The sequence below is a fragment of the Aspergillus eucalypticola genome (assembly GCF_003184535.1).
Source record: "Aspergillus eucalypticola CBS 122712 chromosome Unknown BO83scaffold_27, whole genome shotgun sequence".
Classification (NCBI taxonomy): domain Eukaryota; kingdom Fungi; phylum Ascomycota; class Eurotiomycetes; order Eurotiales; family Aspergillaceae; genus Aspergillus; species Aspergillus eucalypticola.
In genome coordinates, this window is record NW_020290301.1 from 120,896 (window position 1) to 133,000 (window position 12,105).

The 12,105-nt window shown below is 42.8% G+C and overlaps 1 protein-coding gene across 1 annotated transcript; it reads right to left on the reverse strand.

Moving 5' to 3' along the window:
- Positions 1 to 7,467: 7,467 nt before the first annotated feature.
- BO83DRAFT_419948 (uncharacterized protein) lies at positions 7,468 to 11,815 on the reverse strand (the record flags this gene model as incomplete). The annotated part of the gene is made up of 2 exons (XM_025534903.1): positions 7,468 to 9,990; positions 10,094 to 11,815. The coding sequence occupies 2 exons, from the start codon at positions 11,813 to 11,815 to the stop codon at positions 7,468 to 7,470; spliced, it is 4,245 nt and encodes a 1,414-aa protein (XP_025384475.1).
- Between the last annotated feature and the right edge of the window lie 290 nt (positions 11,816 to 12,105).

Sequence of the window (12,105 nt, forward strand, 5' to 3'; positions counted from 1 at the left end):
CAAAAGAGGCAACCAACCGGCGACAGCCCCGAGCATACTCAACCAAGATACGCAGTAAATATTCATGTAATACCAATGCCTTCAAGTTCAACTAGCACCTTACCAAGTCGAGCGAGATCGGGTATTTGTCTATACATCCCCAATAACAAGACCAGTCTGTGGCAGGTTGTGGAGATATTTAGGTTTAATATTACCTAAAGCAAGGGGTCAGCATATAAGCCATTATCATCAACGCTACCATCAGCCGTACATACATTCAATAGTGCATTTAAGAGATCAAAGCCACCCACGCAGACTTTTACTGTGGGACAATAACATGAAGCCTAGTGGAAAAACCTAACTGAATAACAGAAAATCACCCATGTTTTCCAGGCGCAGTACTGAAGTGAGGCATCGAGACTGGGGGCTGACGACGTACGTGAGACGAACAATTCGAAATGTATAATAGACTCTGGCCCAAAATAGAAGACAGCGTATGCCGGCAATTTGCTGTTTTTCTATATTTACCATATCAGACATAGAGCCTAGCAACGAACCTTGGAAGGAGTTGCGGACTGATTGAAAACACGGACGTCTAAGCAATATACTCCGAGGTCGGGTCTAAGCTATTCAACTCAGATCTCTAGTAATAGTACAAGCAAACAATATAGTACAGAGAGGTACTGAGTCTGGAATACTAGCCAACAGCCTTCATAGACGTGCCATCAAGTAACCACTAATATGATCAAAGCTAGATAAAGACGCCCAATCTCAGAATATTTCCTTTTCATTGCTCATGTCTAACAGCTCCTCATTCGCTCCTTGCTTTGATACTTTGTCAATAATACTACAATGGCTGCTTAAAGTATCAAAGGTTCACAGGTTAATGTCGGTTACCATGTCTTTTACAGCAGGATAGCAGACCACATATAACGGCTGTGTCTGGTGGCACGCTTTACGAATATCCAGCAGCTAGGAATAAATGGGCATAAAATGGGTTGATATATTCATCTTCTAGGCATATTCATGCTAAGAGAAAGACTGACAGGTCTTATAGGTAAGAGGTACGATGGATTGTTTCAGTAGAAGTTAGGGAAAAGTTCAGTCAAAACCTCATTAAGCACTAATGGCAAAGTAACCCTCTGCTGGTCATGAGAATCTCCATTAGTCGCACCACATGTGTTGTTGCAGTTTGTTGTAGCAGCAGAACAGTAGACATAAGGCAGCTTTCTCTGAAAATTTGGCTCACGAAAGACCTTATGCAGTAGAAGCTTGACGTAAAGTGTCATCGAGCATTACTATCGAGTCGGCTGTATAACCAGGTGGTACTTGTGAAAGTCAGAAAAGCGCGGCGATGTCAACGAAGCTTGTTATTCGAAACCACCAATAACTTGGCAGATATATCCGGCCCCGTATAGTACTTGTGTTAATCATAGTACCATGCTTCTGCACCTTCACTTGAACACGTAGTTTATTTCGGGGCTTAATTCACATGCGGACGGACAACATGAGAATAAGAAAACTACACACAGCCTCGGTCCAGCCACCAATCACGTTCAACTCAGTCAAAGTCCACTCAAAAGTGTCCTTCCATAGTGATAGAGCCTGGGTAAGCATCAGGATTTACTCATAAAATAATGTTTATCATTTTTATATCTATCTCATTTCTTGGATATCTGCAACAGCCGAATCAGGATATTCTTGGATAGTCGAACCATTTTATAACGATGTTGTATACCAGATTCAAAAATAGAAAGATTATTTTTTCAAACATACTATTACATACATTAAGAAGATATTTACATTTATAATAATACCATACTGCTTATGTGGTAGTTGTCTGTATATATTATATATTATATACTCAACCTCAGCTAGCTCTCTTATATGATCGCCATGGCTAAGATCCCTCACGCTATATGATTTTTGATAGAACGTGGATTGACTGTGATTTGAAATTCGAGTGTGCTGTGTCAGTGGCCACCATTACTGTAATAAAATAAGTGATGACAGTGGAGATCAACAATATGAGGATAAATCATAAGATATTGATCTGGTGAACACAAGAAGATCAGCAATTTTGTAGTGGTCAAGGTTGGGGTTAGTCAAATTGAAGTGGAAGAAGTTGCTCAGATCCTAGAGTGTTAGTTGACTGTTCCAGGTCGTATATATCAAGATTAGACGTAGCCCAGCACTGTATTTTTAGTTACAATATATATTTTTGCTTTTGGAACACTAATTATATTTAAGTAATGATATCTTGCTATTCTACTATAATCCTTATAGTATTATATTATATGCTCAAGCGCGGGAGTCCTGCTACATGGTATTCCTAGTGTGAGGTACTGTTTCTTCTGGTAACTGACGGGAAGCTTCAAGCACAAGCTAGCACGGATAACCTTCAGGAAGACCTTCCAATCTATCAGCATATGACATTAATTCAAAGTCAATACCGTGGATTACTTTACATGGAGTTTTGTTCATGGTTCTAGTGGAAGAGGAAGGTCATATAAAAACAGTATCAGCACATTAATAAAGCTCAGTCTACCTAGCCCCCATTTCATGGCCTCGCTCGGTTAACACTCGCTATTAAAACAGCCACTAGGACTGCAACTTCTAAATGGACATGCTCAGTATGCAAAAGACAGCTACCATAGTATTTATTATACTTCATGAAGCACGTTGCCGTTAAATAATATAAGTAGTAAGCAAATTGGCCATGCAGATCGGCCACCTCTGTATTTCATACTAATCCAGTAATCCTTGAGCTCCAATACCTTCGCCAGACTTTTCATCGGATTTATACTGTTAAATCAGCATATTAATGTATATCTAATCTTAAATCTACAGGTTATGTCGGGCATACATTAATATAGAAGTATGTTACATTACATTATATTTCAAAGTAGTTTGTATTACTAGTATTATGAATAATAACTTTATGATATATTAAAATAGATAAATTTTCGGCTTTATATAAGTGTAGATACTTTATACATCTAATTCTGTACATAGAGCTCTTTGTATCTCGGTTTATGGGCTTATCCATCATCATAGTGTTATAGCTGCCAATTTGTTGACTCATTTGAAATTGAACTTTTAGTTCAGATTACACTAATCATTCTATTGATAAGTAACTGAAATATTATTATTATATTAAAATACTTCAACTGTTAACTGTTACTTTTAAGCGTTACCATTAACCTGATCTGGCTGTTAGCCACTCTACTTATTACTATCTAGGAGTCGCGTAGCGAGAGGTATAAAGAAGAGGTTCCTGGTATAATACTTGCTAGTCAGGTGGCCACGCCTACTAGTATTACTGCTTCAACATTTTACATACTCTCTTGCGAACATTACCGTCCGGTTGTAAGTAGTCTGATGTAGGAGAAAATTAGCATCCTGTTCTTATGTAATATATATACTATATAAATTCGAGGGATGGTTAGTCATGAGTATTCAGAGCAGATGGCTAGACAAATCAAGAAGACTCTCTTCCAACAGAGATAAGAAATAAAGAGTCATAGTTATATAACTTCCATTTTCAAAGATAAGTTATATATATTAAATAATTAGATCTGCTTTTCTATATTCTTTTTTTTATTTCGGGTTTTTATATTCTTTTCTTTATAATACTAGTTTTTTTTGTATATTGTCCTCGTCTATATCTTTTATTGCGGTGTGATGTTGCAATGATCAGTTATTGATAATATATATACTTGGTCTCTTATATAACGAGGCCGGAGAGGTAAAAGGGGTAAAGGTATAATAAAACAGAGAAAGTTCAAAGGATTAAGCTAATACAATAGGTATATATGATAATCTATAGTCAAGCTGGAATCAATCCAATAACACGACAGCATTACAACAGTCCACCGGGTGCATTGGGAAGGCAAGGTGCGTAGTAGATATAACAAGGAAGTTTTTCTGGAAAAAGAAAAGACCAGGCTTCACTAGACTAGAAGATTAAAGATCTATTAAATAGATAAAAGGGAAGACTAAGACAAGAATAATAACAACTTAAGAGGTCTGAGTAAAAAGAAAGATAATAATATTATTCTTGTTACTATAGTTAAGCCTGGATGATTATCTATTTAAATTAGTCTGGTCTTGTGGCACCTGATAATCTTCACAAAATTAAAAAATAAATAGTAAGGTTGGCGGTTATTACATGTAGGATAATCGCCGTCTTACCTTGGGATTATTGACATAGTCCAAAGGAACCAGAATAAATCAGGTCTTATAGTGCTGGCTAATCATTGGCCGGCTGCAAAAGGGGTTTATGCAGTGGGTCTCATCCTCTAGATTGGAGCGTGTATTCTGTGGTAAGATATTAATTCAGTATTGACTATTCTATTCAGACCTGCAATGTATTTTCTATATATTTTCCAAGTACTACTGTTTTCTACCTGACCATCGTCGGCGTCGCCCATATTATTGGGGAAACGGCCGGATAATTTCCTACATGGGCCGGTTAAAGTCTAAGTCATACGGGATAACTTTAGATTTAATTTAGTGCTCCATAGCTTTACCTTCTTGCAGCCACAGCGTGCCGCTTTCTGCCATCTCAGTGCTGTTCTGGAAGGGTTCTTCTTTACCTGGCTGAGGTAGCTTTTCATACTATGTAACATATGTCAAACCGACATCTGCATGAATCCTCTGTATATATAAGGTATCACCTGATACGGGGGGCAATGCGGATAATAGTTTGAAGCAATGGATGCTTGTTAATTGGATGGTAGCGGGGAAAAAACCAGAAAAGAAAAATTACCTAATGATGTATAAGCAAGGAGCTAAGCCACAGGGGACAGCTTCATGTTTTGAAAAACAGAAGATACCAGTCCTGAGGGGAACTGATGCTGGCCAGACGGACGTGTTAACTACCTAAATCAGGCATGGGACACTGTTTGACTCGGACCGCCCGACTCCCTTTCTGGGCTTCGGAGAAATTTTCTCTTTGAGCTCTATTACATTGTCTGCAGTACTCTCAATCCACTCGAACAATTTCTTTTTTTCTTCCCCCTTACCGTGGCCCCTTCAAGCATACAAAAACTGCAATAGCCCACCTCAAGCCGTATGTACAATCAGGACTGCGTACAGGTAGTACCTTGCCTACAAGTATTAATCTTCGTCTACTGTAGGTAACTGCCTCAGATAAAGAGGCCAACCTAAGCAGGTGCTACTGTTGAGAATGTGGTCAAGGACACGGAGAAGACTTTTAAAGGAAAAATCCAAATGGCTTGTGGTGGGGTGTTAGGGGGCGAATAACTGTGGTCAATAACAAAGAAGGACCCAATGGGTGATAATATAGCTATAGTACTTAGCAGTCGAAGTTCACAGCGTGGTTGATGTTAAGAGGATTAACTTTAAGCAATCATACCTTTATAAATGTTCCGGTACATCCGTAATTTCTAGTCGCTGGTTTGTTTGCACCAAATTGCAGAACTACCACACCTCGAGATGACATCCTAAGCCTGCATAGCCCGGTATTACGGCACCAGGGTATCCACGTCTTCCTCCCAGAAGATATACTACAGAGCTGACCCAACTCGCCGTACTCATACCGAACAGGGAATTTTCAAAACTATCCACCGTTCTAGTGGTACAGTGTATGACTCATTGAGTGATTGTCCTGGAAACGCCGTTCCATCAGGAATGATTGTGATCATTGCCTGACAGGGTCAACTCATTCCTGTCGAATCAGTCCCTTTAACGGTTACAATCCGGATTCGACGTTGAAAGACTGAGTCCTCTCCTCGTCTGATACTTTTGATCACAGCTATTCTCCTAGCTCCTACATGGCAGTACAAGATCTTTTGATTACTAGCCTTGGCGTTACTCTTTCAAAGAGATAACGGCAGACCAGATTGGTTTCGATCCTGTCATGCCACATCTGTTGCCGGCGCCTAGGTAAATGAAGCCGGAAATAGCAAATCCCAGCTGATCCGCTCGTCGTTGCTGGCTGTCATCCGTGCTTTGCCTTATTTTGCGATGCGTCGATAGCTCGGTCAATCGGTTTCCTTCTATTACTTTCCAAGCTGGAAGTAGCAGCAATACCCCAAGCAAGAGGTTGTCATTGGAGCTAGTCGCACATGACAGTCAATGACATTGCTCATACTTTCGATGGACCATGCTACATGCATGGTTGCTGGTTTCGACTTAAAAACGTTCCCCTATTATTCCCGCCGCCCCCGGCTTAGCGCTGTCGCGATAACAGGGCAGGGTGAATTAAGCCCAGCAGGTTATTGCACTTGAAACCAATTTTCTTGCCGGAGTACTATGCCCGCCTCTAGAGCTTGTTTGATTGTTGTGCCATGAGCTCTGCTTAGGGATTAACTTCATGCTTGCACCACTGCATTGTCTTCTATGAAGTCAAAACAAACAGAGCGCATACACAGTAGAATATAAGTTTTCTTCGCAGCCCTCAGCTATCCCAGCCTCTTCTTTCTCAAAGGGTGAGGAGAAGCTTAATCTGCAGGTATGTCTCTCTGTATTAGGGACTGTAGCGTCCTTGAAACTATAATAAATACGCGATACTAAACAGGGAGTCATGTGTGTGGCCGCCTTATCCACATCCTCAGAATCATTAGCTTTTTCCATCGTGTTTCATGAGTATGAGCAGGCCATGTGATGCTTGAACGAGGCATTATTCGCCATCGGATGATAAATCGTACTGACAGGCCTCTCAGGCGTCGAGTTCGTTGTACCTAAGTTAGATGATATGCTCTCTTCATTGTATTCGTATTCAGGTTTCTTAGCCAGCTCAAGTGGCCCACATTGGCTAGCTCAGATACTTATTTGTCGCTAGTCGCGTGGTCGAAGTAAATGAGCCACTAGTTTCCAATTGTGGCAAATAGACACGGACACCTACTTGGGCTATACACTCTCAGAAAGTAGAGAACGGAGTATACGGGATATAATTGAATCAGCCCTGTGTATACTCTCAGGGAGCCAACGACAAAGTATACATTCACTTAATATATAAGGACTCTCATTCAGCCAGCGAATTGATTTGGCTTTCCTTTTCGATCCTTTGTCTCTAAGCACGCCTAAGTTTGGCTCACGAACATATGCCATACGTTCGTGGGACATTTGTCTAATCTGGTTACAATTGGTTGATCGCGATTCAAGTATAATCAAGGGCACTTACAACAAACGTCTTGCACATCAACTGGCCTTACTTTTGCTCAAGCAGTCCCCTCAGACGCCCGAACTTCGAGCGCGGCTTAAGTCATTTCACATAAGGAATTGTCAAGATAGTTGACCTACTTGGACACATGGGTCCCAATGGTTTAATATTGTGCTCCTAATTGTCTATATATACGATAATCTAATCTAGGGCTTATCTGAGAACCAGGCACAGAGTCTAGGAAGATGCCAAGAAAGGAAAGGCCTTTCCCCCCCCCAAAAGGGGCAGAAAGAAGAAAGGATGGAAGGACAACGGAAAATGGAAATACATGAAAAAAAACGTCATGGAAAACCTGACTTCTACTCTGCCTTCTTGGAAGCCTTGGTTCGAAGCTTCATCATGACAAACACCAACATGTATCCACTGATCGCGAAGATCACGCAGATTCCAGCATCTCGCCAGCCGTAGTAGTAGTCGTTGATGTTGAGTGTCTTCAAATAGTCACTCCCACGGGTATATTCACAGACTTGGCACTGGGAAGTCGCCTCTGGGTTGATCAGATTGATGGCAGAGCCCGCACCGGCCATATATTCTGACAGATACTCTTTGCACGTTCCATTAGGCGGGTCAAAGTAAGCGAACTCATCTGAACTGCAGACCACCTCGGCGTTCCAAATTCCGAAGGTGAGCATGCCTCCCACAACATAGTTGAAAGGGTTTAGGTAGTAGAACCAGTACTTCCAGAATACATTCAACTCTGGCTGAGGAACGAAAGCACCACAGAATAGTACTAAACTGTTCACAATCAGAGGATTGACCAGAGCTGCAAACGTCGCGTTTGGAGCATAGGCCGCCACGAATTGCCCAATGCCAGTGTAGATAAATTCATATATCAGCATGATAAAGAAGATTGCTCCAACTTCATTGGATGCATGAGGCAAGTTTGTCTGATAGTACCAACAGACAAAATAAGAGACAGCACAAAGGCAAAGATAGGGAAACTCAGAAACAATAAGACCTGTAACAAAAGCAATCCAGGAGTACATCCTCGACTTCTTTTCCCGGGCATCATAAATGTCACGGCGTTGAATAAACAGAGGCTGGAGCTGGTTGATAACGCCTGGTGCAACAAATGTGAAATTAAAAATGGTAAACATTTTTAACTGTAGACCTTGCACAGTGTGTCCAAGATGCCAAAATGAAAAACCATTGAGTAAGGCAGAAATAATGTGTAACTCCAGCTTGTTATTCACATATTTTGTATTCCTCAGCAAGGCCACATTCATTCGTTGCGTAACGAGCTTTATTTGGGTCCAGAGACTGGTAGCAAACTCCCTACCGTCATCTACCGTTGCTGGTGGTTTAGCAGCAGCATCAGCAACAATGTGATCAAGCTCTGCTAATGCAGCGGCATTTTCATTGGAATCCAGCCAAACTTGGTGCCAATCCTTATCTTTCACAGCTTCAATACCGCCAGTGACCACATCAATCATATGCTCAGCGGGATTGCTGTTTGTCGGACAGGGTGCTCCGTATCGTGCAAAGTAGTTCTTGACTGTACAAGCATTGTCACCAATATCACCGAAGTAGACCATCTTGCCCCCTCGAGCTAGTAGAAGAAGCGTATCAAATTGAGCAAATAGCTGAGCAGAGGGCTGATGAATCGTTACTAGGATTGCCTGACCAGCATCAGCTAGTCGGCGCAAAAATCTGACTGTGTTATAAGCAGATTGGCCATCAAGTCCAGATGTAGGCTCATCCAAGAATATAAGGATGCTAGGCTTGGAAACAAGCTCAACACCAATAGTAACACGTTTACGTTGTTCAACGCTTAGTCCCTCACCGACACTTCCAATAAGTGTGTCTGCGAGATCATGTAGTTCCAAAAGATCAATAATAGTCTCAACGTAGGCTAGTTTCTCCTCCTTTGGGACATTTTCGGGTTGTCGAAGAAGAGCAGAAAATTCGAGTGCCTCTCTCACAGTTGCAAAGGGTTCATGGACGTCAAGTTGTTCGCAATATCCAGCCATTCTCTGGAAGGACACAGGAAGTTCACGGCCGTCAACCAAAACAGTTCCTCGAATTGTGCCGTCGGTTTTTCGTTGTGCGAGTACATCAAGCAAAGTCGTTTTTCCTGCGCCAGATGATCCCATCAAAGCACCAAGCATTCCTGGTTTGACCCATCCGTAGATATTGTCCAGAAGCACCCGATCTCCCGAAGGGGTCTTTACTGTATAAACCAGGTTTTTCCACGTGAAAACCGAAGTGTTCCGCATAAGTGTGGCACCATTAGAATCATCAGCTGCAGCAATAGCTCGAGTAGTTTGTGATTCTTTGCTGCCTGGAGGTTGGGTTTCTTCGTCTGTATGGTGTTGGAAGTGCTTCATCTTTTCTCGAGGGATTAGAAGCGAGCTACTGCCTGCTCCTCTGGCTTTCCACATGCATGTTGATACAATAGCAATAATCACAAAGAAGACCCACCATCCGCAAATAACTCCGAAATTGCGCCAGAGTTGAGAATGCTTCCAGTGAAGAGCAGCAAGATAATTGTCACCAGTGACATAGGTAGCACCTCTTTCCGCACCTTGCACGCCAGCGCAGGATTGGTATTCGGAGTCACCATAGCCATCTCCATGAGGAATTAGAGACGAGCCAACACAAGGCATTGTTGTATCATGGAATTCATTGGTCAGAGCTGCTTGGAAGGAGTAGGCCATTGGATTCGCGTAATAGAGCTCCACAAACCAATTCTTAATGTGTGGTTTGGGAATCATGTAGCCGGTGTACATCACGAGAAACTTCATGATGATACCAGATAAGTTAGAAGCCACTTCTAGGTTCGGGGATGCAGCGCCAATCGACCTGAACATTGCGTTGATACACTAATGTTAAATTAGCGCAAGACTCAAAATCACTCCTTGTAAGTACTGTTATCCTTTCTCAGTACCAACTGTGCAAGCAACAAATAAGATAGATGCAACTTACAAAAGTGATAGCAATGAGAATGATCCAGAAAGTGAAAAATGCAGCAGCCGTTGCTTTGAGACCAACCATCCAATACAACACAACAGTGAGAATGGTGCATTGAAAAATAACCACAGGAAGCTCTGCAGCCAGGATCGATAAAGCATAGGCAGCTGGATGATGGTAGCCAAATGCTTTGTGTTTGAGTACAATTGGTCGCCCTTTGAAAGAGCCGGTAACTTCAGCCATTGCCAGGGTCACTTGGTAGACCTGAGAGAAAAAGACTGCTCCGCCCTTTGTAAATAAACCAGCCGAAGTATCCGGCGAATTATAGAAACAAGATCCCACGATCAAAGCCATGGCAAGGGAGACAAATTGTCGAATGAAGAAAGTGGACTTTTCGCCCCAGATAATTTGATATTGGCGGATGACACAAATTTTGAGCTGTTGCAGGAATGCAGTCGTTAGGGGGCTGTTTTTCGGGAGTGAAGTGTCTTTTTCGAATGCCACAGATTCTTGAAATGCAATCGTCCGCTCCTGGGCCAGCGGTGTCGCTGGATAGTCATACCCACTCATCATATCTTGGCAGATCTGCGACTTCTGATAGACTGCAAGGAGTTCATCATGTGTTCTGGGAAATAAACCCTCATACCCGGGGATAATCTTCCGCTCAGTTGGTACAGTGACACCACTCAGAAAATCAGCCACATTGGCACCATCAGTATAGCCAAAGCCCAAGTCCTCCATGAAGGGCTTTGCTGAGGATGCTGGACCATAGAAAATTTGCCTGCCTTCATCCAGCACTAAGACCTTATCAAATAAATCATAGATCCCGTTACCCGCTTGGTATAACGTAACAATAGTGGTCAGCCCCAGAATATCAGTCATTGCACGCAACGCTTTCGCCCATTCAAGTGCAGTGGATGCGTCCAGGCCACGGGTGCTGTTATCCCAGCAAAACACCGAGCCCCTTGTTGCCATGCACTCGATGATTGAAACGCGCTTCCTCTCTCCGCCTGAAACGCCACGCACGAACTCGTTTCCAACTTTGGTGTCCTGGGTATGTGAGATCTTCATCGACTCCAGAAGGAATTGCTTGAATTCACCCGCCCAATCTGCTTGAGAGGCCCCTTCAGGACGATGAAAAGGGACCTTCAGACGGGTAGCAAAGTCCATGGTCTGACCAACTGTCAGAGTCGGGAAGAAGATCTCCTCCTCGCTATTCATTACGATCTGGCTCTGATACGGCATGGCCTGTTCGGGTGTCATAGTGCCAAATTTGATATCCCCTGTAACTGATCGATAGCCGGCTCTCCGGTTTGAGAGGATGTTCAACAAGGTAGTGCAACCGGAACCCGGACGTCCTAGTACAAGAAGCATTTCTCCCGGCTTCACGCAACCATGACTGTTCTGTAAGATGTGTCGCATGGGAGGCTTCTTTCGCATATCACGCGCAAGTTGGACAAGGTTGAATTGGGAGAAAAAGTTTTCGTTCACTGCCGCCTCTGCTGAAAGGACTTCGACCGTCAAATTTTGCCAGGTAACGCCTAGCTCCCGCTTGCTATAGCCTGCAGCCAGATCTCGTTCCTGCATCGCCAAAACCTTGCCAGACAACTCGGAAGTGGCTGGTGCTTTTGGAAGATGCTCTCCCCCGTCATGGGGATCTGTGAGGGTCTCATGGCTCTGCTCCTCACGAATATGGGAAGTTTTTTCCGTAATCACGGGTGCCACTCCCTTTTCCATTTCTATAATTGAAGTTATGATTCCCTTGAAGTGGAGGAATAAGACTTCGAAAGAATCAAGCAGCTTAAGGACTTTGTAGTCGGGGCATGCGATACGATAGAAGATAATTGACAAGAAAATGAAGTGGAATAATCGAAGATAATGAGTTAATGCAGTAAAGGAGATTGACTGAAAAGAGAGAGACAAGGTTCTGGAGAAGGAAACTTGAGGAACAACTTGGTTATGCCGTGCAGGCCCCATCGCCCTTATAAACACCCAACGGAGCGAATGAGTAATGTTCCGTTATGGGG